Source organism: Benincasa hispida, chromosome 1 (genome assembly GCF_009727055.1).
Source record: "Benincasa hispida cultivar B227 chromosome 1, ASM972705v1, whole genome shotgun sequence".
Classification (NCBI taxonomy): domain Eukaryota; kingdom Viridiplantae; phylum Streptophyta; class Magnoliopsida; order Cucurbitales; family Cucurbitaceae; genus Benincasa; species Benincasa hispida.
In genome coordinates, this window is record NC_052349.1 from 26,748,643 (window position 1) to 26,775,028 (window position 26,386).

The 26,386-nt window shown below is 37.4% G+C and overlaps 2 protein-coding genes across 7 annotated transcripts; one reads left to right on the forward strand and one right to left on the reverse strand.

The window, feature by feature from the left end:
- Positions 1 to 4: 4 nt before the first annotated feature.
- On the forward strand, positions 5 to 4,965 carry LOC120079861 (methyl-CpG-binding domain-containing protein 13). Of its 4 annotated transcripts, none has more exons than XM_039034333.1 (6): positions 5 to 811; positions 1,862 to 1,990; positions 2,104 to 2,199; positions 2,367 to 2,528; positions 3,127 to 3,298; positions 3,554 to 4,965. In XM_039034333.1, exons 1-6 carry the CDS (start codon positions 728 to 730, stop codon positions 4,735 to 4,737), a joined length of 1,827 nt encoding a protein of 608 aa, XP_038890261.1. In that variant the 5' UTR covers positions 5 to 727; the 3' UTR covers positions 4,738 to 4,965. The 4 variants fall into 4 exon arrangements, with proteins under 4 accessions (XP_038890261.1, XP_038890477.1, XP_038890319.1 ...); XM_039034391.1 differs by having other exon boundaries at positions 7 to 811; positions 1,882 to 1,990; positions 3,554 to 4,964; XM_039034470.1 differs by lacking the exon at positions 1,862 to 1,990 and having other exon boundaries at positions 7 to 811; positions 3,554 to 4,963.
- Positions 4,966 to 5,060: 95 nt separating this feature from the next.
- LOC120080158 (ADP-ribosylation factor-related protein 1) lies at positions 5,061 to 8,690 on the reverse strand. 3 transcript variants are annotated; one of them, XR_005482442.1, is made up of 9 exons: positions 8,491 to 8,690; positions 8,017 to 8,125; positions 7,135 to 7,344; positions 6,873 to 7,013; positions 6,472 to 6,580; positions 6,289 to 6,350; positions 5,886 to 5,989; positions 5,531 to 5,700; positions 5,061 to 5,361 (listed from the first exon to the last, which is right to left on the reverse strand). XR_005482442.1 is itself a non-coding variant. In XM_039034830.1 (8 exons), the coding sequence occupies exons 2-8, from the start codon at positions 7,225 to 7,227 to the stop codon at positions 5,345 to 5,347; spliced, it is 609 nt and encodes a 202-aa protein (XP_038890758.1). In that variant the 5' UTR covers positions 7,228 to 7,344; positions 8,491 to 8,687; the 3' UTR covers positions 5,061 to 5,344. The 3 variants fall into 3 exon arrangements, 1 of the variants encoding a protein (XP_038890758.1); XR_005482438.1 differs by lacking the exon at positions 8,017 to 8,125 and having other exon boundaries at positions 8,491 to 8,689; XM_039034830.1 differs by lacking the exon at positions 8,017 to 8,125 and having other exon boundaries at positions 5,618 to 5,700; positions 8,491 to 8,687.
- Between the last annotated feature and the right edge of the window lie 17,696 nt (positions 8,691 to 26,386).

The window sequence follows — 26,386 nt, forward strand, 5'->3', positions numbered from 1 at the left end:
AGTAAAATGTTAATTTTTATTAAATGAGATCGACATTAAACCCAATCAAATTTCAGTCGACTATCAAAAGAAAAAATTTAAAAAAGTTCTATAATTAGTTCGAAGTTCAAAACCCAAAACAAACTATGCATTTTCTTTGACTTTTTGAAAAAAGAAAAAGTCTTTACTTTTACAGTTTGCAGACATCCAAACAGCCCGCTCTTTTTTAAAATCTCAACATACCTCCATTGCTAAGATTAATTAAAGCTTCGATATTCCCAATAAAAGGAATATATTAGGTACATTGAAACAGCCTCCCCTCTAATCTCCCGTTACAGTAGACGTTACCGGAACCTCTAGCGGTTTCAATCCTCTGTTTTACTCCCAACTACTTACCATACTCCTCCACTTTAAGCGGTGGTACATTTAAAACGATCAGCGTTTTCACCTTGCAAATGGGTTCAAAAAACCAATCGAAAGATCCAGAAAAGTGGGTCGTATAAAATTTTGAAGGGGAGGGATGTAGAGGATAATCCATGGGGTCCGACACGTTTATATGCCGCGCAGGGTATTTCTCAGAACACGTGGTTTGAAAGAATATTTTGTCGGATTCCTCCATTTTAACGTCCTCTTGAAGGGATTTGACTCTAAAATCAGAAACTTGGCTACCCAAAACAGAGAAAAAGAGAGAGGGTTATTGAGATTGGCTGGTGGGTTTCACCGGAAAAGTCTTTGAGTTTCCGGCTGAATGATGAACCAGAATTCAGAGGACTGCCTACCACCTGGCTGGACTGTGAAGGTCAAAGTGAGAAAGAGTGGCAAAAAGGATAAGGTACTGGTTTTCTTTTAATTGGTTTTCATTTATTTTTCCTCTGTTTTTTTCTTGCATTTCATGGATCTTTAGCTGGGTTTGTAACTTTTATGTTCGACATTGCTGTTAAAACTAGCTCTTGATTTGCTTTCTCTTCTCATGTGCTCACCTGGTATAGATTCTTGTGCTGTTTGTGAATCTTGAAAATGTGTTTCTTTTTGGCTTGTTAGGAACTATGACTTCTGGTGAGAAAATTTGGTTGTGTAAGTTAAAAGGAAGAAGATAAGTGACTAATTTTTGGGGAGAAAGTGTGGTCTTGTGTATGCTTCTGATTTTGCACTAATTAGCTAAAGCTTTCCTATAACTTTCTAATCTAAGTAAATGTGTTAGATTACTATAATATTAAATTTATTATTCAGGAGCTTAAGTTTTTGGATCCATCGTTCATTTAAGATAGTATTAGAGTAGGTGATCCAAGAGGTCTTTGTGTTCAAACCCCGGTTAGAGTCGAGTCCTCTTCATATTTCAAATGCATGGTGAAGGAAGGTTAGACGATATAATATGAAATTTGTCTTTATCCATCCATTTAAATTTATTATTCAGCGGTTTAGATTTGTCTTTAGAGACTTACCTTCTTTTGGCTTCAATGGTTGTGATGCTCCCATGTAGTCCTTGGCCAAGTCTCCCCATCAGTTTAAAAGTTTCTATTTGCATTGTGAATGAACTATTTTCATCTCTTGTTAGGTCCTTTCTGTTTAGTCTTGTGTGGAGCACCAAACTGTAGTGTCATTTTTCCTCCAGAAGAGGCAACTAAAGTTTCCATTATCTTAGTGTAACTTCTATTCATGTCCTAACATCATAACATGATCCTTCCTATAGTAATGTCTTCCGGTTATTTGCTTTTGGTATTCAAATAGTTATTTGATAACCATGAATTCCACTATCATGTGGAATGTTAATATGCAAAAGAAGTCTGAATAAAGATCATATAACTGATGGTGGCCAATTATGTGCTGTTCATTTTAAGATAAGTAATTTGTTGGATCTTTGTGACTGATTCTAATGTTGCAGTATTATTTTGAACCCTCAAGTCAAATGAGATTTAATTCTAGGGCAGAGGTGTTTAGATACCTCAAAACTGCAGCAATCTGTCATCCTGAATCTGAAGAGAGCAGAACTGTCGAGGAACCAAGGAACAATGTCTGTCAAAAAATCTATCCTCTACTCTGATTTTTGTTTTCGATTTGATGGTCTTTTTTATTATGAACTTTATTGATATTTCTTTAAAAACTTCTATTATTCAAGCAATCTAGGTGGAAGTTAAGAAGACAATAGCAAAAGATTTATCCCCTGGATGGATCAGAGAAATCACAGTAACGACGACTGCTAACAGGATAAGAAGAGATTCAGTAATTGATCATCTATTTCCCTTATATGGTTTCCATTTGTTGTGTCATTTGGAATTTGGATATACTAACCATGTACTTTGTTTCATCTAATATATTTAGTGCCTTAAGCTAGTCAGTGACATGCTAAACAACATGAATAATATTAACAAATCAACTTCTGTTTGCAGTCTTACATTGATCCTGTAACTGGAAATGCACTTCGCTCAATAAGGGATGTACATCGATATCTAACAAGTGGCAAGGTGGGCCGATCAGCACGTAAATCAAGGAGCCAGAGAAACAGCAACATTGAGTTTCAACATGATGAAATCTCTGCAAGTGTTCTGAAGGTACTTGAAGTTAAAAATGATTATGACAGTGTTCATCAGTTGGTCCAACTATCACTTGATAAAATAAATGTTATACTTTGGAGTGATGCCCCTTAACCATTCTCTCTCCAAGGAGGAGCCCTTCTTGCTAATGATGCAATCAAATATCTCCTCTGTATCAATGGCTGAAATTTGGGTGAATTCTTTTCGTCTAGAATATGTACATAAATTATGGTCTGTAATCACGGATCCCGAATTGATGGCATGGAACCCACAAATACTATTATAGCTACTTGGCAATCTGAAATTTAAGAGTTTATGGTTGTGTTACACTAGTGCAATGTCTCTCGCTCCCAGATCTTTCAAGAATTAGATTGTAGACTTGAGATTTTAAGGTTTCGGAAACAATTTAGTTGCTTGCCCCTAAACATGATAAAAATAGAGAGAGAAATAAATAACATAATTTCTTTCTTAATTATTCTGTTTCTTTGACTAATTGCATTAAACATTCGCTGCTTCTGAAGTATTAAAAACCAAAAATGCAGAAAGAAAATTGTTTTAAACTTAAGTTTGATTATTTTTGCCTTAACACTAAATTTCTTATTTCCTTCTCTCTTAGTCACCTGCTGTCTCTAAGAAAGAGATGCTAGCTATTGGCAAAGCAAGGAGACAGATTATATGGAGTGGGAACTTATCAGAACCTAGGGAAATAGTGGATGATGAAGCTATGTTTCCAAATGCTACAAGTGTTGGAGAAAGCATGCCTGTTCCGAAACCTGATTCGAGTCGTGGTATTGTTCTTAACATGCAGCTTTAGTGTGACATACTTAATTTGATAGACACCTCATTTTCTCCTTTCTCCGTCACTTATATCTGCGTTAAGTAGAGGTTTGTTGAGAGTGGGAGTTCATGCTTTTTAAACAATGAAGCTAAAGATTCCAGTTGCTTTGCTTTCCTTAATTTTTCTGAAAAACTGAAATGAGAATGATGAGTGCTTCTGCCAATTGAAGATTCTGTATCTAATGTGAATTTTGAAATTACTGCAGGGGGGATAGGCGCTAAGTTATGTTGCTCAACTCCAACAGAGGCAAAAGGTATTGAGCAATCAGCTGGAAAGAATGATTTTTCTGAAATTGTATTGACTCCAGATAAATCCATTCAACACAATTGCACTGCTGAAAATGAGGCAACAAAGAATGAGAGCAGAAAGAGACAAAGGAAAACTAATAACATAAACTTGCCTCGCCGTGCTTCAAAACGACTTGCAGGGCTCCAAGCTGAACCAGTGCTTGAAGTTAAAACAGGCCGCCAAGCACGTTCAGTTGCACGCGAGGAGCCTGATAAGCAAGTAGCCAGTACAACTAAGTGGGCAGCATCTCAATGTCTTGAGAATTCTGATGTCAAGCATGAAACTAAGAGCACAATTGATCCTCCTAAAATTGACACAAGTCCAGATTCAGGTGAAAAAAAACGTTTTTGTGTTGATTTGTCCATTCTGCCTATGAATGTTATGAAGATGAAATCTGAGAATGCATATGAGCAGCAGCCGAAATGCAATTCCTTTCTGTCTCCAGAGGATGTTCTGGAAAAACATGAAGGTGAGGTGGAAATTGAAGATAAGGCTGATATGAAAAAACAAGGCCCTCTTCTTAAACTGCCCGTGGAGGACTTATTGACTGATCCTTGCATCGCATTTGCAGTTAAAACACTTACGGGAGGTGTTTTTGATGCATCCATAAGCTCAGAAGCATCACTGATGCAAAACAATGTTGATACTTCCACTGCTTTCACTCCAAATGAGGGAAGAAACGTAGGAGCAGAAAACAAGCTTAATGAGAAAGTGGCATCTCCAGAACTTCCTGTTACTCGAGTAGGGAAAGTAAAAAATAAAGATGTTGAGAAGCTAGAATCCACTCTGGAGTTGCCAGTTGGGGAAATATTGGCAGACCCTTGTATAGAATTTGCTATTAAAACTCTAACTGGTGAAATCCCACTTGATAACAATCCTGATGTTGAGGATTACTTTAACCAATTTAGCACCTCGAAAACCGAAGGAACTAACGCAAATGCCTCAGATCATCTTGGTACGGATTATTTCTACAAGACTAATGTTAGCCAGAAGCAGCAGGTTATTCAAGCACTTGAGGCATCTCCTAGTATTAACTTCCAAAGCTGTGGAACAGGTTTGCACCAACAAGAAAGAAACAGAAACGAGTTCCAAAGGCACTAATACCAACGTTATAAAATGTACAGTTTTGGTTGGCAGCATAGAAAAGATAAAATTTCCTTTTTGTTTACAAAGCCTTTTTGTTTTTTTTCCCCCCTGTTTTACTAGTTTTGTTAGTTGTGGTCAGCCAACCCTCCTTTGCCCGAGTTCTGCACCTTACCCCTGGGCAACATAATGTGCTGTATGATGCCTACATATAGGACTTGATTTTGATTTGGTTCTAAGTTACCCTTAGTCGCTGACCTTAATATGGTCATTTTGCAAGTATATATCTTTTATTTATGGATACTTTGTGCAGAGCTCATCCAATCATGATAATAAATAAGTTTAACACTTTAAAATGTAACAACTTTATACGACTTAAGGATGACAAAATTTAAATCACTTGTATGAAACATGGTCAGCCAAGAATGCCTATGAAAACATTCCCAGCCAAGAATGCCTATGAAAACATTCCCAGGTTCAAACACGTAATTCTGTACTTTTGCAGGTGGAAATTCTAAAGCTACCAATTAGCCATGTAATCAAGATTATCTTTACATTTTGTAGTAAAGCTAGATAACAGGAAGCCAGATCGAGTGAACGCTCTCAGACAGGAGGATGTAATGAATTAGGGGCCTCTAACACCTGTAAACGAGAGGAACATTCACAATAAGTACCAAAAGTCGAGCGGCTAATATAAAGTGTTCCAGCTTGATTTTCTTAGTTTTGCGCAGTTCAAGTATGTAGAGTGATGCAATGCAGATGTAGGGGGAGAAATCTATCTTTTTAAAGCATGTAGGATCTAGTATGGAACCTGGGTTTTTCACAAGTTTATGGAAGAAATATAGACCAACTATGATTGTTTCATATTTGATCTAAATAGAACCCAGACCAGCCCCACCTGCTCGAGCTCTCAATATTTCGGTTCTTTTACTTCTTTCCATTATATCCACCAACCATTCAACACTTTCCTTTATCCCCATCCTGTAACAAAAAGAATGAACATTTTCAGTTTCTAACATGTTATCTGCAAGCAAAAGCTAACTCATGGATGATAAACAGGCATAAAGCAAAGATAAGATGTCATGGTTTGATCTCCGTCCCATAACCCCATTAGTTTGCATATAATAAAAGCCCAATTTTCAAGTTAACTGACTACATATACGTACCCATCATAGCCAGAAACAGCTTCAAACATGTAGACTCTTTCGTCCAATTTTTTAAGATCGAGATAACGAGAAAGTTCTTCTGCTGATACTGCTTCCGGAAGATCCTGCACATCCATGTATTCAAATGATGTGACAGCCCAATCAAATGTAAAGAGAACAATATATGACGATAATTTTGATTTTGAGGAGAAAATATTAAATACTACATAATTGTCAACAATACAACTTAATTTCTTCTATCCTTCAAATAATTGAATAAATAATTTTCGAATTTATGAACAACTTATTCATCATATTGCAGCAGGGGGTTCATAGTTTCATGTTATATAAACTTGTCCTTATCCAGAAAAGAGGTTAGCAGAAAAGAAAATGTGAAAGAGTTCAACAGACTCCTGGTTCTGACCTGCTTGTTTGCTAAAACCAAAAGTGGAGCTCCTTGCAAATCCTCATGTCGAAGAACTTTCTCTGGGAAAGAAGTCCAAAATAATATCAATGCATCATATTCAAGTTTTGGTAGATCATGTAGCAGTAGAACCCTGCTGTTACCGATGCAATTAAGGTATGGCCATCTTATATTATCACCTACCCAGTGCAGATTTGGAATCTTCAAATTTTGAAGGACAAGCAGCATCAATTACATAGATCACCGCATGTGCCTCTTCATAATATTTTTCCCAAATAGACCGAAGGCCAGGCTGCGATAACGTCAAAAGAGAAAAAAGAACTAAGATAAATAACATATTGAAATCCCCTTTTTTAACCCCCACCCTCAACCCCTCACAGATGAAAGAGAGAAGTACTGCTGAACTCAAGTAAAAACTTTCAGGCTTTACATAATGTATTTTCATAAAGAAAGATAGCACCAAAAGAATCTGGCGACACATATATCACTACAAGATATGGGGTTGACAACAGGTCAAACCAACACATCATGCATTGCAATTAAAGATTTCATATAGCAATACTTTGCTCATTGCATATTCATACCTGACCTCCCAGATCCCAGAAGACAAGCTTTGCATTCAACACCTCAAGACGCCCAATATTGAGTCCAACAGTTGGAACAATCCGATCAGGGGAGAGACCTTCCAAGTTTGAGTATAAGGACTTCAACTTCTCAAGCAAAGTCTATAGGAAAGAGAGATAAGTGAATGGAAAGAAGTTAGTAAGTCTAGAAAGACGCTAAAAGCATAGATGAAAAATCTGACGAAATAACCATGCTCAATTAGTCTAGAGGAGAGAAGTTTACTGTTTTCCCCGCCTTGTCAATTCCTAGGATGAGAACATGAAACTCTGTCTTACTAAATAGGTACTTCCAGAGGCCATAAAATAAAGAAAACATTGTGTCTTTTCAGTTTACTGGGGTATTAGTTTCTCTTAACCCTTGGGGTCAAACGTCATAACTTCAAACCTGGTCTGTTTATTCTCCAACTCCAGAAACAGGGTAGAAATAACTTCCCTGAATATCAAAATAAATCAAATAAAAAGATAGCTCATAGCTCCACTTGAAACTATGTTTGCATCGTAAATTAGCCTCACACCCCTAACCTTATTGTTCTAGAACCAAAACAGGGATGTAAAGCAGACAAACAATTAAATATGAGGTTAGTGACAAATTATATAAAGATTCAGTATGACTTTCTCTTCATCATGCAATACTCACCCTCTTAACCAGAATAGTTTTGATTTAACTATTCGGGACAATCACAATAAGCGAGTTGATTTCAACTTCATAATTGTTTTTCATTAACTTCTAGGGACGTGAATTACGTTTTTAGTCTAGATTAAAATAATAGAAACTCAATGAAAGATTTCATTTCAGCGCAAGCGTCAACTCTCTAAAATCATCAACCTGCTCCATAACTAACATCCAAATCATATAAGAGTAATTATTTTTAAAGCTTTCTTTCACCCTTTTCCCCGTCCATTAGATATCTTCAACCCATCAGTATACCAGATTGTTTTCTCAAAATGTAAGTCTGGTTCCAAGAGAATTCAAAATAAAGCTCAAATTTAGAAATTTAAGCAATCTGTGAAGCTTTTGCATTCCAAGCCTACTTAAAACATTACTGAAATTCAAAAGCAACTACCATTGATATGTTCTTGTTATGGAAAAGAGAAAATATAATACCAGACTCCCCTGCACCATCAAATTTTAATGCATAACAATCTCACCCAAAACTCCGTACTTGCATAAGAAATCAAATAGGGATTCTTAACACTGATTCGAAACATCCCATCTACAAGAGGTAGAAATATTTTTCAGCGGCGAAATCAGCATATAGATTACGGAAATTCAGATCCACGAGCTAAAACCAAAATTATCGAACAACGTATTCCAAATGAAGAACCATATGTTATGAATCGAAATCAATTTCAATAATAGAAAAGATTAAACATTGAACGCCCGAAACAATTGCAATGGGAGACGAGAGAATTCCATCATGAACAAAAAAATGGAAATGGAAAAGTGCCCAGTTGAATTTCTGGGATCGAAAGCTTAAATATGGCAGTAAATGAATCAGATCAGGCAATTTGAAGAAATTTTGATTGAAACCCATTACAAATTCGGATCGATAAAACAGAGAGGAAGTCGGATTCATACTATTGGAAAGAAGGGACTAGTGAAAGAACTGCTGGTAGTGTAGGGCTTTGCCTTCCAGTGCAGCGATTACTAGCTCCCACCGTCTGAAAGTAACTGAAATTCTGTCTTTTCGTCCAACAACGATAGAAGCGAACCACCCTTCTAAAGGAAGCTCTGTTTCAATTTCGCCCGATTGCCGCAATTGCAACCCAATGTTCTCCTCCCAATACCGGTATTACCCTTTGGGGTGGACAGCAAAACCGCTCGAATCGAATCGAACCGATTTATAAGTAAAATCGAATTTTTTGGTTTGATGCGGTTCGTTAGACTGTTGAAACCGAATTTAAACGATTCGGTTCGGTTCAAAGCTTGAAAACCGATTTTCTAAACTGAACCGAACCGTTTAAATATAAATATATAAAAATTTAATAATAAATAACTTAAATTTAAAACTAAAGAGTAAATTACATCAGTAAAGACTCTAGGATTTTTTGTTCTGCTTTCAATTACATCAGTAAACACCGCACGATGTCTCTTCTTCCTTTCCTTTTGCTTTCGATTTTTTCCTTTAGAACTTCTCGGGTTTTTTGTTGCCGCCGCTGTCGGTCCGAGTCAGATGTAGGACGCACGACTTCTTTTATCGTTCTTCTTTCTTCGTTCTTCGTTCGTGCTTGTTCGAGACCGCTAGTGAACCAGAGTTCTTCGTGCTCGTTCGTGCTAGTGAACCAGAGTTCGTGCCAGTAAACCAGTGAACCAGAGTTCTTCGTTTGTGCTCGTTCGTCTAGTGAACCAGTGAACCAGAGTTCTTCGTTCGTGCTCGTTCGTCCAGTGAACCAGTGAACCAGAGTTCGTGCCAGTGAACCAGAGTTCTTCTTTCGTGTTCGTTCGTCCGCCGCCCGTTCGTGAAACCGATTCATGAAATCGAACCAAACCGAATAGAATCGGTTTGGTTCAGTTCGGTTTAAACTGCACAAACGATGCAGTTCGGTTTCAGTATAAATAAAAGCGGTTCGATTCGGTTTGGCCTCCAAACCGAACTGAACCGAATCGCTTCCATCCCTAATTACCCCCACCCCCACCAATTTTTTTTCTTTTTCTCTTTTTTTTTTTCTTTTTTAAGTATAAGTATAACCATTGCCTCTTAAATTAATTTTGTTTAGACAACTTTGCCTAATCGTTATCTATCTTTTGAAACTTTGGTCATATGGTACCATTTCTTGTTTCAAAATTATTACATACGTGTAATGTACGTGTATATATATATATATATATAGATATAGATATGTACATACGTAGTATATATATACACATCAATAGAATGAGAGTTCAATAGTCGAATTTTTAGGTCTAAGATTTATCACCAATATATAGTTATGATTAGGGCGGACCCCTCAAATGAATACTTTGTTTTGTATATATCTTATCATTTGCATAAAGTATCAAATATTGTGTTTGCTTCCTTGTTTAGTAAGACTGTCAAATTATTGTGTTTTCTTGTAGATCACCGAGTAGGAAGGCGTCAAACTAAGCAGCCAAGGAAAGACCTATTATGACGGTGGTTTTTAATCACAGGGCTGAATATTTCAAAGAAATTCACTTCTTCCTCTTGATGAAAGCCGTTGGCTACAAACCACGCTTTAGATGTCTTGTCATTCAATACACCCATTTACATCTAATATAATAACTTTAACCAGAAGAGAAGCTAGAGTCCAAGTTCCTTGTCTAAGTAAAGCCCGGCCATATTCATCTTCCGTAATTAATTGGCATTTAGAATGTTTTGAAGCTTGTGTAAAAGGAGTTGGTTCATCAGTTACTGAACTTACATTTACCATAAGTACTTTATTATTTGAAATTCCATACTTTGACCTTGTTTACTTTGGATGCTAATCGGATACTGTGGAAATGTTAGTAACCAAGGCATTATCTCCAAAATATTACAGGTACAGCTATGGCAATTGGTCAGTGGGCTGAGAAGAGCGAATGTTGTTAAGTGGAGAGGAATTTGGGATAGTAGGAGAAGGTAGAACAGAGAAAGTTGAGAATTAGAATCAGAAAGTTGAGGATTTATGTGGTCTGAGGTATTAGTTGATGGGGATTGATTTGTTACAAGATTATGTGAATTCAAAGAATACAACTACCTAATTCTGTTGGAACCTCCAAGCTGACAAGAGTTACTGATTTACTTTAAATTATCTGCATATAAAAGAAAACAGAAGTGAGAGGAGAGTGAGAGTTCATTTGGTAACTGTAGGATCATATAACAATACTACAGGGGTGAGGGTTGCTTACCAATTTTTAATCGAATACAACTAAACTTGAATTTTAATTTAAGAAAATTAAATAGCATCAAATAACCAACTTAAGTTAGTAACATATATCACAATTGGAAATTCTCATTAATCTAAATGTGGCATTTAAACTTGAATCTCAAATTAATAAAATGACACCAACCAATCACTTCAGGTTGATAGCTGATAACTTGTAGAAATACAAGTTATTGTACATTTTTATTTAGAATAATTAGGAAAATTTGGGAGAAAATGCATTAACTTGGTATACAATACATGTAGACAATCATACTTTGCATCCATGCGTTTACAAAACATATTACCCTGAAAATTATAAAATCTAACATCATTAAACGCAGGAGTAGGATGAAAAGAAGCAAAATTGACCAAGGAAACAAAAGCCGTAGTCGTGGACGCATCGAAAGATATCAGATTGACGCCCAATTTTTCACACAGAGAACCATGCGTTGAGCAGAAAACATGACAAATAGAAAACGACAAATGCGTGAGCGGTGAATGTCAAATCAAAATGCAAGTTGGTAGCTGAATATTTAATGTATGAGTATCATTGTCTAATGTAACTAAGTCTTTTCTTTGAAGAGTTCAAAGAAATTAGACTAAAATTCAAACCAATTGGGCAAGTCTATCAAGACATATTATGATCAGATCATAAAAGTACAGAAATTGCAGTATTACACCTAATCGATAGGAAATGAGATTATATCTCAATTTTAATCATTTGATACAATTTGAGTGAAATTGTGCTTTAAAAGGGAGAAAGATGACTTTGTTAGACTTGGTCACATTAATGATGAATACTTTGTTAGACATAGTCACATTATTTTGGATTATGGAAGTGTAGTAAACTAGTTTACAACATTTCAGAATATGGGTACGTTAAGATGCACATATTGAAACAAAATGAAGAGAAATAAATATGTTCAAAGATCTACATATGTGTAGGTTGTCCTTAAGGAGAAACAAAACGGTCTTTTATATAATCCTAAATAAAATAATGTATTTGTATGACAAATATTAATTTTATAAGAAATGATGAATTCAAGACTACAAACCTTTACCAAGGTTAAATAGTGTTGATATTTTGGTTTCAAGTAAATTCACTAAATAGTTAATAAGTGTATAACCATTTAATCATATTTGAATGTCAAATGAATTCTAATCAAACAGGATAAACCTCTATTGTAGCAGGAGAGTTATGAGATAACTCAACCTTATAACTTAATTGAAGTCAAGTATAGTTATATGGGTTTACAGATTAAAGGCTTATTTTCCTTAAAGTCATGTTGAGAAATGTTGACAAGGATTGCTTGGTCGAAGCCATGAACTCGAGATAAAGTCTATATACTTCAATTTGGATTTGTAGATTTTCTTGATGGGGTAAAACCCATAGGATATGAATAGATCTACAAAAGAGACATCTATGTGTGGATAGGAAGATGCAAATCTTCAAAGTAAGACTCATGGTAGAGGATGAAACATGTTAAGAGAAATTAGATTGTGGGTCAATTTTCGCACACGTTGCCATAGTGGAGTCTTTATGCATTGATTCATTATTGCATATAAGATATGTAAAATAAATGTTTAGATTCTTTTATGAAAAGAATTTAAAGGATGCATCTGCACAAACTAACAAAGGAGTTCAACTTTAAAAGATCAAATGTAAAGAGTTTGCAAAATGGTGTATGTTCATTTGAGAAATGAATTAAACAATTAGATCTTTGAATATAAGGTTTGATAAGAATTATCATAACCTGTGACTTTCAACAAATATTGATGATCTTGTGTGGACAAAAGAGTAATTAACAGGTGGATGTTTCCCATGTCTTATGTTAATAACGTATTACTCATTGTGAATGTTGCAATATGACATAAAATTTTTGATTACCTAACCAATTAGGGACATAATATTAAGTGAGTCTCGAGCATCTTACATTTACAAAATGTTTGTGAAATATTTGATGCAGAACTTTAGAAAGAATGATAATGCATCATTCTAATGTGGAGTTAAGTCTAAGGAAGAGTATCCTAAGATATCTCAAGTGATGAGGACAAATGATTAATTATATTCTCTTGGTAGGAGACTATTAATGTATTAATGAGATTTAACATATAACATTCAGTTGGTTAGTTAAATTGGTTATATCCATAGTGTGACCATTGAGTACAAAATTAAAAACTTTCTCAAAGTATCTATGGACAATGAGAAATTTTGTGTATGGTGTTAAGTTATGATCTTTCACAAGATACACGAGATCTTACAAAGATTTAGAGAAATCTATAGTAAGACTAATTTATCCTATGTGGTGGAGGTTGGTACACAAGATGATTGTTTCTACTTGTGAAGCAAAACTTTGTGTAGCCATAAAATATCCTTAAAGATCTGAAAGTGTTTTCGTTCTGAGTTAGTCTATCACACTTTTATGAGATAATAGTGGCACAAAGACTAAGACTAAGGATATTAGTAAACACCAATGTCTAAAGTAAAGCATATTGAGAGAACGTACCATGGTAGTGACCAAGATGACTTTGAATGAAATATGGTTTGATTTATATAAAAGAACTCTCTAGGCTAAAGTATTTGAGAGTTATCTAGAATGTGTAGGATTACTAGACATGTCTCTTATTCGCTAGGGCAAGTGGGAGATCATGTCGGGTATAAAGTATGTCCTAGGATACATGTCTCATCGGCTTTTCACCGGCTTTAGTGCAAGTGAGAAATTGTTGGGATTTGTGCCCTAAAGCCTCGTAATTTATTAATTAATCATTAATTATGCAATAATAAAATCCATTAACTGAAAAAATCCAATGTTATCACATGAAATCTTGAACATGTATGTAGTTGACATACAGGTAGATAATGTTCAAGAAATAACTTAAAGGTCTATAGAACACACTCTCTATTCTCTACAAGAATAATCTCTAAGATTACTCTGAAACTCTATCAAGAAATTCTCCAGATTTGTGTAGATGCATCCTTTAAATTCTTTTCATAAGATTATTCTTGTAGAGGGTAGAAAGTGTATATCTCTAAGATTACTCATAGAACATACTCTCTACTCTCTATAAGAATAATCTCTAAGATTACTCTGAAACTCTCTCAAGAAATTTTCCCAATGTTCTTAGAAAAGTTCTAAGAAAATTCTTCTTCCCATTCCCTCTATTCTTTCAAGAAATGGTTCTCACAAACCGAATCTTTGCTAAAGTCATAACGAGGAATCTCTTATCGAATTAGAAGAATTCAAGAAGGAGACAGCTAGTTTCAAGAAGATTCAAGAGGAGATTTTGTTACCATTATGGATCGATAAAGGTATGTTCTTAAACTTTTCCAGCTTATTTATATTTTTTATTTGTTTCAAGAATCAAAGAATGTGATCACACGCTTTCGTTGGGATTCAATTCTCTTCACGGGCAACATTAGTGACACTACAGTTGGTAGATCATTTTTTAGCGCATCCTAAGGGCAAAATTGAGGATGTATTGGTTAAGGTTGATTGCAAACTTCATAATCCTGGATTATGAAATGAATAGAGACGTGCCCATAACCTTGAGCAAACCATGTCTATCAATAGGTAGAATGTTGATCGACAAAGAAGAAATAGTCATGAGGGTGAATGGACAACACGTGAAATTCAACATCTTAAAGGCGTCAGAATACCTTGACGAATTAGACGCGTGCCACATGATTAACATTAAAGGCACTTGGGAATATGAAACAAATCCTGATAATGATGCAGAACATGAAGAAGAAAAATTGGACGCACAACAATTTGACTTATGTTATGTTGTGAGGGAGATTTAGAGGAACTTTGAGCCTCTTAATTTAGGCGACCAAGATCATAAAATTAAACCATCACTGGAACAGCCTCCAACATTAGAGATGAAAGCTCTTCCAACTCACTTAAATATACCTATCTCAGCGATGGAGGCACTCTACCAGTCATCATTTAAGCTATTTTGACTCTAGCTAATGAATAAACTCTTTTGAAGGTTTTGAAAAAATATATTTAAGCCATCAAATGGACGCTTGCAAACATAAGGGGAATCAACTCTTCATATTGTATGCACAAAATCAAACTTGAAGAACGAAAAGATGGATCTGTTGAGCATCAATGTAGACTCTACCTTGCGATGAAAGAGGTTGTGAAAAAGGAAATCATCAAATGATTGGATGCAGGGGTGATCTTTCCCGTTTATGATAGTAAGTGGGTATGTCCTGTCCAATGTGTCCCTTAGAAAGGAGGGATGATTGTAGTTCCGAATAAGAACAATGTATTGATACCCACTCAAACTGTCACTGGGTGGCAAATACGTATGAACTATAAAAAACTCAACGCAACAACTAAGAAAGATCATTTCCCTTTACCATTTATTGACCAAATGTTAGATAGGCTAGCTGAGAATTACTTCTTTTGTTTCTTGGACGGGTATTCAGGCTCTAACCAAATCATGATAACCCCAGAAGACCAAGAGAAAACCACATTTACTTGCCTATATGGAACGTTTGCCTTTTGATGCATGCCATTTGGGCTGTTTAATGCATCTAACACTTTTCAAAGGTGCATGATGGCTATTTTTTCAAATTATCTGGAACAAACAGTGGAAATATTCATGGATGACTTTTCCGTATTTGAGAAATCTTATGAGGCCTGCCAAGCTAACCTTGAGTTAATGCTACAAAGATGCGAAGATGCCAACCTAATGCGCAACTGAGAAAAATATCATTTCATGATAACTAAAGGTGTTGTGCTTGGGCACAAGGTATCAAAATCTAGCGTAAAAGTTGACAAGGCAAAGATTGAAGCTATTGAGAAACTTCCCCCCTGCGAATGTGAAAGCATTAAGAAGTTTCCTTGGACACACAGGTTTTTATCGAAGGTTTATTAAAGATTTCTCAAAAATAGCACGTTCACTAAGTATGTTGCTTGAAGTAAACAGGCTCTACATCTTTGAAAAAAACTATGTGAAGGTGTTTGAAACACTTAAGCATGCATTGATCACAACACCAATGTTAATTACCCCTGATTAGTTGCAGCCATTTGAATTAATGTGCAATGCAAGCGATTTGTTACACTAGTTCAACACAAGGACAAGATTCTTCATCCTATAGCATACATCAGCAAGACGCTTAATGAAGCACAAGAGAATTATATAATCGAGGAATTGTTAGTGGTGGTATTTGTTGTGGAAAAAATTAGAGCCTATTTATTGAGGACAAAGGTCATCATACATATGGATCACCCTGTCATTAAATATTTGATAACTAAGAAGGATTCGAAGCCCCGCCTTATTCGCTAGATTTTGTTGCTACAAGATTTTGACACAGAGTTTGTAGATAGGAAAGAAAAAGAAACAATGTGGTTGACCATTTACCAAGGCTTGAGGATGAAGAAGTTGATCGCAACTAACCAAAAGTAAACGCATGCTTCCCAAACGAAGCCATACTGAAGATTGATGATTTTGCACCTTGGTATGTGGACAACAGGAACTTCTTGGTTTGCAAATGTCCTCGAAGATTAGAATGCACGAAAAAAGAAGAAACTAATGCATGAGTGCAAGTTCTACTATTGAAACGAGACTCACTTGTACAAGCACGGTCCTGATCAAATCTTCAAGCAGTGCATTCCTGAAACTGCATATCATCGCATTCTCACACAATGTCATGATATGTGGTGTTATGCGATGAAATAATGGTAAAGAATGCGTTGGTGGAAAATGCATCGTGCATGCAAGTTTTCTCAGTAAGATCCAAGTATAAATCCTACTGAGTTGCCTGGTAAACCCAGGGTCGAACTCAGGGACTAAGGAAAACAATATGTAATGGTAATTTTTAGATCACTTTGCAGTAACAAATAAATCAAGGGGTTGGTTGGTTTGTTGTTTACAGTATAAAATGTATGCGGCAGAGTTGAGAAAAGAGTTAATAATACGAAGGATGCGATAAGTATGTGGGAGAACGGGTTGAGAAAGGGTTTAGCTAACACTTCCTAGGATTGCATTCATGTTATGCGATCATGCTACACACATACAACAACAAATCATCTCTCAATGCAAATGCTACGACTTTTAGTTTTAGAACGCATGCGATATATGCGATGATGTCTAAAGGACTTACATCTAAGCCTTTATTCTTGTCTATGTGATGACGAATGACACACACATATACAAGGCGACCGCATACTACCATAACCTATCTCTAGGGTGCATGTGATGCATGTTGGTAAACAGAGCTTATCTCTAAGTCCCTATCTCTTACTTATGCAGATCTAATCTTGCTCTCTCGAGTCTAGATTCTAACCTAGCTCTCTCAAGTCTTAGGTTCTTTCTTTAGACTCTCTCTCGAGTAGCTCTAAAGGGTGTTGGGCACAACATAAGACAAGATGGTCGCATGCAATGAAGATCCTAGGTCATGTTAGCTAAGTACTTCTCAACCCATTCGATATATTTAGCTACTCATGCGTATTTTAAAGAGAGTGAACAGATGAAGATAAGAAAGTTCCATTCTATAAATATATAATCGAAGTACTGAATGACAATGTGGAATAAGAACAAAGAGCCTGGTAGCAATTTCTTGCTTCCCAAGGCTTTTACACTGTTCTTCTCTACTCTGCTCAAAAGATATTCTTACTCTCGCAAGAGTCGACCCTCTCTCTGTTTTTCGGCGTCTTTTCTCGAGCTGACCAAGATGATCTTTCGGCGTCTTTTCCCTTCTCTCACTTCCACCTTCTAAGTATAAGAAAACTAAGAACGAGGCCAACTATCATCTATATGTTGAACTCTAAAACTGGGTGAACTTCTTCAATGAAGATGGCCTTTGGTATATAGAGCTTCAGGGTGAAAAGCTTCTTCTCTCTTATGATTGCACTGATGGGATGACATTAATTCTTTGTCTGATGCACCGAATAATTGCCACCGAAAAGTTGAGTGAACTTGCTCCAATAGATCGTTAACGGCTTGTCAACTTAATTCGGAATCGACCGTTATCAGCTTTCTGTCCCATCGTGATTTATTAAGCTTTCACCCAGATGCACCCACCTTGATGTGTCGACTCTATGCAACCACCTTCTTGAGCATATTTTTGCGAGTGCAAATGATCGCATAGCCTTGCGGTCGCAATCTCTTAATGCGCTCGGACATTAATTTCTTCGGATCGCATTTTCGCCTTGCATCAACGCATTTTCCTACATAAAATACATAAGTTAGCTGTTTTAATGTGAAGGACGCATGCGATCGCAATGTTGTGAACTTAATGCTTTTCGACGCAATATTGTATATTTTTACCATCACAATCCTGCATTGTTTTATAACTTTGCGTTGTAATAACGTGCATTTCTACTCGTTATCACACCCCCAAATTTAAAACAATACTTATCCTGAAGCATAAGCTAAAGATTTTCTCTAGAAAGTCGACCACATTTTTCTTTCCTAGATTTCTTAAGGTTGCCTTATTCAAATCCTATACACAAAAAATCTCCTTAATTCTTATCCAGCTTTTTTCTTAAAATATTTCTAAAATTTAGGGACCACAAGTTTAACCTTCAAAAAGACTTTACTAGATTCCAGGGCATCGCATGATTTATTTCATAAAAAAAAACTTTTTCACGGGGGTATTTTCAAATGATTTTTATCCTTGCGTATTTTTTACATATATTTTTCTATGACCTTACACTAATCCAAGTGCCTAGCCTTCGTTTTGGCTTGCCTCCACATATGTCATGCGGACATCCAACTACGAGTAAGGCGCTCTTTCTCAGTCTAAACTCATGCCTATTTGGCAGCAAAGTTGCGATCATTTATTTATACATTGATCACGATTCCTACCTTCATTTTGGCTTGCCCCCACGTGTGTCATGCGAACATCCAATTACAAGTAGGATCCGATCACAATGTTATGATGATTTTTTATAACCTAAAAATAGCAAGGTCGAAAATGAATACCCCACCCCCAAATTTAAAATGCGACAATGTCCATATTGATGAAAGATTGAAAGAAGTCATGCGATGCTCTTAGAAAGTTTTGTAAAAAGTCAGTTTGAAAGAAAGCTAGCAGACCACTAACTTCTAGAAATATTTAATGAGTTGACTATCCTAAAATTAAGTTGACTCTAGTGTATACAAAAAAATAGAAGCATACGTTTCATCATTGAAATCATAATTGGCAAGGAGAAATAATGCGGTGATTTACTAAATTAATCAATGTTAAATGATTGCGCCGACTAAAGAGGATGCGATGATAAATTTTTTAGAGTTAAAATGCGATGCTATAGTGCAAAATTTGGAATAAAGTCAAGGAAAGATACAAACCCCAAATTTGCGCTGTCGGCCGCATTATTTGTGAACGCATCATTCTTTGTGGCAAACTGCTTTCTTCGATTGCGGTGATGGAATAAAGTAGTTGCATCTTTCATGTAGTGCCTCCGCAATCGTTTACCACGATCGATGCAAAGAAAACATCAAGAGGGTCAAATAATAAGAAAAAACAAAGTTAACAAAATGTTTTTTTTTTAGATAAGCAATAGATAGCAAAATGATAATGCTAAAATGAGATAGAGATAAGTTCATGAATTGAGGATTTCAACGGATACTTCATAAAACTTGCATCCCTGATGAATTTGAATCGTATGATTACGCAGGGACCGCCCATTTCTTTTTCAGTCAGAGTTTCTCAGGTGCACGGAGGCGACCTTGCGATGCCAATCTTCTCCGCAATATATTTTCACTCGTTGCCCATTAACTTTGAATATGTTTGTCCCGTCTTCATTGGATAACTCGACCGTGCCATGCGGGAATACCTCTCTGACTATGAGGGTCCGGACCAACGTGACTTTAATTTCCCAGGGAAGAGTCGTAGCCGTGAATTAAATAGTAAGACCTTTTGCCCGACTTGGAGATTCTTTCCGCATCACTTATTATGGCACATGGAGTGCCAAAACGAGTGAAAATATTTTTCTTCATGAATTTGGAGACTACCGCCGCATTGCTTGCGGCGCACGCTACCGCTTCTACCCATTTGGAAACGTAGTTGACGGCTAACAGAATATATTTGTGACCATTCGATTGTGGAAATGGTCCCATGAACTCAATGCCCTAGACGTCGAACAATTCCAGTTCTAAAGTGATGTTCATGGGCATCACATGCTTCCATGAAATATTACCCGTGTGTTAGCACCGGTCACACTTCATCGCGTAGTCTCTTGCATCCTTGAATAGTGTTGGCCAATAATACCCACTTTGTAATAATTTCACTGCTGTGCATTGGCCTCCAAAGTGCCCTCCACAAGGTGAGTCATGACATTGTGATAATATGTGTTGGTGAGTAGCATCTGGTACGCACAGACACAAAATTTTGTCTGACCCCCTCTTATACAGATTTGGCTCATCCCAATAATATGACCTGCATTCATGTCTGAGTTGCCTCTTTTGGTGGTCGGTGTACTCTTTAGGAAATTTCTCGCAAACCAGATAATTTACCACGTCTGCATACCATGGAAATTCTTCAATCTGAAATAGATGCTCGTCTGGGAACGTTGCGCTCACCTCTGACTGATTGCGGTCAACTTCTGGATTTTCTAATCTGGATAAATGATCCACAACTTGGTTCTCTATCCCCTTGCATTCAATGATTTCCATATCGAATTCCTGGAGGAGAAGAACCCATCTAATCAATCTCGGCTTCGCATCTTTCTTTGTCATCAAATATTTTATCGTCGAGTGGTCAGTGTGAATGAGCACTTTAGTTCCCAACAAATAAGCTCTGAATTTCTCTAATGCAAATATCACCGCAAGCAATTCTTTTTCTGTGGTGGTGTAATTTGTTTAAGCAGGATTCAAGGTTTTACTTGCATATGCGATGGGATATAACATTGTTATTCTCTTCTGCGTCAGCACTGCTCCCATCGCATAATCACTTGCGTCGCACATTAATTCAAAGGGTTGTGTCTAGTTTGGTGCGATCAACACAGGTGCGGTTGTTAATGCGTCCTTCAAAATCATGAATGCTTTGAGGCATTGGTCATCGAAGTCAAACTTTCTATCTGCCTCCAGCAACGCACTCAGTGGTCGTGTAATCTTTGAAAAGTCTTTGACAAAACGTCTATAAAATCCAGCATGTCCTAAGAAACTCCTGACAGCCTTTACACTCACTGGAAGTGGGAGCTTTTCAATCGCCTTAATTTTTTCCTTGTCCACCTCCAACCCATCGTTGGAGACCTTGTGCCCAAGCACAATGCCTTCATTCACCATGAAGTGGCATTTCTCCCAATTAAGCACAAGGTTCGTCTCTTCAAATCTTTTCAATATCTTCTCCAAGTTGTTAAGATAGACTTCGTATGTTTGCCCATACACAGAGAAGTTGTCCATGAATATTTCTATAGAGTCTTCGAGATAATATTAAGAAAAGATGGCCATCATACACCTTTGGAAAGTGCTCGGTGCATTGCAGAGGTCGAACGACATGCATCGAAACGCAAATGTTCCACACGGGCAGGTGAATGTGGTTTTTTCTTGATCTTCAGGAGTGATCATGATCTGGTTATAACCGGCATACCCATCCAAGAAGCAGTAGAATTCATTTCCAGGGAGGCAATCTAGCATTTGGTCGATAAAAGGTAAAGGGAAATGATCCTTCTTTGTTGTCGCATTTAATTTGCAGTAGTCTATGCAAATTCGCCATCCCGTGACGGTCATTTGCGGTATCAATTCGTTATTGCATTAGGGACTACTGTCATTCCTCTTTTCTTCAGCATGCATTGCACGGGGCTGACCCACGTGTTGCGGCTATTGGATAGATGATGTCCGGTTCTAACCACTTGATTATTTCCTTCTTTACGACCTTCTTCATCGTAGGGTTGAGTCTGCACTAATGTTCAATCGATCCTTTGTGATTCTCTTTGAGACGAATCCTATGCATGCAGTATGTGGGGCTGATTCCTCTAATGTCTGCAAGCGTCTAGCCAATTGCTTTTACATACTTTCTCAGAATACTTAGCAGCGCATTTTCATGTTCTTCATTAAGTGCAGAGGAAATGATTACAGGGAGCTTTTCATTCTGCCCCAGAAACGCATACTTAAGGTGGTTAGGAAGGGTCTTCAGCTCTATTGTTGGTGGTTGTTCCAAGGATGGTTTTGTTGTTTTTCTTTCTTCATTCACTGTCTTTATCTTCTTGGGATGCGATCATCTCATCTTCTTTGGTTGTTTTTTTTTGTGATCGCATTGCATGCTACAATGGATGTGATCACATCCTTATCTTCATTTTCATCTTCATCGTCGGATTCATTGAGGTCTTCTTCGTCGGATTCATTGTATGCTTCTCTTTGTCATTCAAACTTTTTTCATCGTCGGATTCATTGAGGTCTTCTTCATCAGGATATTTCATGGCTCAGATAATGTCAAACCTGAGCTTCTGTCCATTCACGTTTAGCGTGATCTCTCTTTTGTACACATCAATCTGGGTGCGACTGGTGGATAAAAATGGTCACCCCAGGATGATGGGCACATCCTTGTCTACTTCGTAGTTCAGGATGATGAAGTCTGTTGGTAATATAAATTTGTCGATTGTAACTAGAACATCCTTCACCTCCCCCCCTGGATGCACAAGATATCTATTCGCTAATTGGAGAGTTACCGTCATGGGCGCCAGTTGCCCCATATTTAGCTGCTTGAAAATTGACAGGGGCATCAAGTTGATGTTGGCCCCGAGATCGCATAGTGCTTGAGGATGTATAACCCTCCAATAGAGCAATGTATAGTGAAACTTCCAGGGTCACGCATTTTCGGTGGGATTATAGATTTTGAACTTTGCGTCAAAGCCACCATTGAGAACTTACCAGTTCTACTCTTCTTTTTCACCATATCCTTTAGAAACTTCGCATATGCGGACATCTCCTCAATTGCTTCAGTGAACGGAATATTAATATGCAACTGTTTTGATATATTCATGAAGCGTTGATACTATACCTCATCATTTTTCTTCTTTTTGAGTCTCTGAGGGAATGGTGGCAGCTGTATTCTCACGGTCCCTTGTTCTTTCAGCCTCGAGGTGGATGCAATATCTGGTTCCATCGCCTCTTTTTCTTCTGTTTCTCCTCGAGTCAACGCAATCTCTGGTTCCTGTGCAATTGGAGCAGTCTGGCTAGGCTTCTTCTTCTCCCCTGCCATAGTCTTTCCGCTCCGCAATGTCACAACTTGACATTGCTCCTTCCCCGTACCCCCCTGGGTTGCGTGGGAGTTTCTTTGAACTCGGTAGGGCCCCTTGCGATCTATTCTTGAGTTTGCTCGCAATCTGGCCTATATGAATTTCCAGGTTGTGGATGGACGTCGCTTAATTTTGAAGCACTGTTTCGTTCTTTTCAATATATTGTTTCAACAAACTCTCCAAAGAGGAAGATTGCGGCGCCTGCGAACTACTGGTTTGATTATGCATTTGACCGTTGGTTCGCAGGAAAAATCCAGGTGGCCCTTCTTTTTGCACCACTTATTGAAAATTTTGCTGTTGATTTTTCCACGCGAAGTTGGGGTGGTTTCTCCACCCAAGGTTGTACGTGTTAGAAAACAGATTATTCTTCACAAAATAGACTGACTGTGGGTTTCACGGGCATTCCTCCATTGGGTGTCCTTCACCGCAAGTAGCACAACTTGTGGTCGTCTACTTGATTGGGTTCACTTGCCCACTATGCATTGCTGGGGTATTGATTGTGATTCCCTGTATCAAGTTCATCATCGCAATCATTTGACTCTGAAGGGATGCGATGGCCCCGTTTTTATGTCACTGTCCTTGATTCTCAATCTTTGATCGCTTTCTCTCCAGTCTTCATGATTTTTTAGAAATGCAATCAAGAGATATTTTTGGCCTCATCATAAGTTTTTATCCAGCAGACCTCTAGCTGCTGCTGCATTGGCAGCCGTCTGCGATGCAGGGTTTAATCTGTGGTAGAAAATCTCCATTTGTAAGCAGTTTGGTAAGCCGTTATGCAGGCAATCTCTTACTAGCCTCCTAAACCTCGCCCAAGCGTCGCTGAGTGATTCGTCATTATCCTGTTCAAAATTGGTGATCAATTTCCTTCTTCTAATGTTCTATGTCGGAAGGGAAGTACTTCATAAACTTCTCTACTACTTGTTCCCATGATGTAATCTCCCCTGGTTCGAGAGAATAAGCCCATTTTCGTGCCTGGTCACACAACGAAAATGGAAACAAAGTTAGTAGACCTCCTCAGTGGAGATGTTTAGGAGAACACAAACGTGTTACAGATCTCAATGAAACTCCGGAGGTGGACGTGCGGATCCACGCCACACCTACCACCAAACTGTTCGGCAGTTTGGATCATCTGCAGCATCATCGGTTTCATTTCGAATCTCGATCCGTCAAGAGCGAGCCTCATGATTCCTGTGGTGAAATCATGGAGGTTGGGCGACGCATAGTCCGGAATGGTCTTATTGCGGCCGTTCGCCAATAGGATGGATTTGCCATGATATTATTCATTGGTGCTCCATTTCCAGGTTGTTCCGCCATGTTATCTTTCTCTTGTTGTTGTTGTTTGTGGCTGTCTCTCAATCTTCGTCGGAAACCATCTTTCAATCTCTGGGTCGTAATTCCCCAGAGATTGAAAGCTGCAAAGAAAATCAAAAAATTATTGTTAGCACAATGTATTATCGAAGTCCCCGGCAACGACGCCAAAAACTTGATGCGTGGTGTTATGCGATGAAATAATGGTAAAGAATGCAATTGTGGAAAATGTGTTGTGCATACAAGTTTTCTCAGTAAGATCCAAGTATAAATCCTACTGAGTTGCCTGGTAAGCCCAGGGTCGAACTCAAGGACTAAGGAAAACAATATGTAATGGTAATTTTTAGATCACTTTGCAGTAACAAATAAATCAAGGGGTTGGTTGGTTTGTTGTTTACAGTACAAAATGTATGCGGCGGAGTTGAGAAAAGAGTTAATAATACGAAGGATGTGAAGAGTATGTGGGGGAACGGATTAGAATACTTATGGATCCTTGATACTTCTGCTGCATATTATTTAACTCTTTCAATTGGTATCAGAGCATCTTTTAAGCTTTCAATTCGGTTTAATTTTGGCAAGGTGGGTGTTTTTTCATGAGATATATGAAACTGATGCACTACTATGATTTTCTCTATTTTGGCCTCTTAATTCTCTTTCATTTCTCAATTAAATTTGTAATTGACTCTTGTTTTATGAGAATTTATGTGTTAGCAAGAGTTTGTAATTTATTTGAAGTCATTAGAGTTGAAATTAAGATGTAATTGAAGAAACAACCGAAGGAGGTCGAGCTGCTATTCCAGATTTTTTAGCTTCTGCTTAAATTTGTTGCTGAGGTCCAGTTGCTAAATGATCGTTTAGCTCCAGAAGTTTTACGATGAGAAGAAAAGCTAGACGATTGTTTAGTAATATGTGCTGGTCGTTGTGATGTTGAACACTAAACGATCGTGTACCTGCGGAAGCTAAGCGATGCATTAATTTGCTATACGATAGTATTACGCAATCATTTAGTTTTGTCGTGGGAGCTAGGCGATATGTTGATTTTTCTAAACGATAGCGCTATACGATTGTTTAGCAATGATGCGCGCAAAGCGATGCGATGAAATGCTATGCGATAGCACTGAGCAATCGTGTAGATAAATGCTATGTGACGCGATGATGTTCTATACGATCGTTTAGCTGCAGCAGATACTAAACGATGACTTGAATGTGTTGGGCGATGGTGTTATGTGATCGCTTAGTACTATGCGATGGAGCTAAGCGATTGCGCTGTGATGGAACTCAAGATCGTTTAGTCCTATGCGATAGAACTAAACGATCGTTCAGCTTTCAGAAAACACTATGCGATCGTGTACTTCCTCTTAACACAAGGCGATGATACTAGATGATTACCTTCAGGCGTTACACAATTGGCCTTAACAACACATTGAGGTTGGACCGAGAGCAACCGGTTTGACCAGTTTACTCAAGGTTCAATCTGGTTCAGCCTCAAATGGTTTTGGTTGGTCCGGTTCAGACTCGTTTAGTCCAGTTCAAGCTATTTTGGGTTTGGTTTGGAGCAGTTCGAGCGATTTAAAGACGATTATGAAGTTGTTTGTAATAGTTAGCTATCTGTTTGCTTGTTTATGCCAAAATGAAAACCATAACAATTAGTATTTAATTGTTTATGCATGAGATGTATGTGATAATTAAATGAATTCAGGTATATGCATACAGTATGCCATGTAGATTTAAAACCCCACCGTAGGAAGCATGTTACATGCATTGCTAGTATGTTATAATTGTTATAATATATAGTATGCATGTTAGGGTTATGTTTAATATAATAGTTATATTAGATACCTTTGTTGAATGTTGTGGATGTTAAGCATGTCTAAATTTGTAAGTTATTATAAAATTGGCTAGACGTTTAAAATCCATAACAAAGAACAGTTGCATGCTCACTTAGGTTAACAACTAATTTTAAATGTTAAAATAGATTTTTGCCTTATAAAATACGGTTGCAAACTCATACGGTTCATAAACCTGTCTAAGGTTGGGGGTACTTAAATTGACGGTTTACGAAACACCTCCTACCTTGGGATTATGACCGAACTATTGAGAGTTGTTAAC

What these genes read in the sequence shown, in the direction of transcription:
- LOC120079861 (XM_039034333.1), top strand. Translation starts at nt 728, where the DNA reads ATGATGAACCAGAATTCAGAGGACTGCCTACCACCTGGCTGGACTGTG. An exon ending in TCGAGGAACCAAGGAACAAT is followed by an intron (nt 1,991 to 2,103) that starts GTCTGTCAAAAA and finishes CAAGCAATCTAG; the next exon opens with GTGGAAGTTAAGAAGACAAT. An exon ending in GAAACCTGATTCGAGTCGTG is followed by an intron (nt 3,299 to 3,553) that starts GTATTGTTCTTA and finishes AAATTACTGCAG; the next exon opens with GGGGGATAGGCGCTAAGTTA.
- LOC120080158 (XM_039034830.1), bottom strand. Translation starts at nt 7,227, where the DNA reads ATGTTTTCTTTATTTTATGGCCTCTGGAAGTACCTATTTAGTAAGACA. An exon ending in AGATTCCAAATCTGCACTGG is followed by an intron (nt 6,351 to 6,471) that starts GTAGGTGATAAT and finishes CTTCTTTCCCAG; the next exon opens with AGAAAGTTCTTCGACATGAG. An exon ending in TGGTTTTAGCAAACAAGCAG is followed by an intron (nt 5,990 to 6,288) that starts GTCAGAACCAGG and finishes ATGGATGTGCAG; the next exon opens with GATCTTCCGGAAGCAGTATC.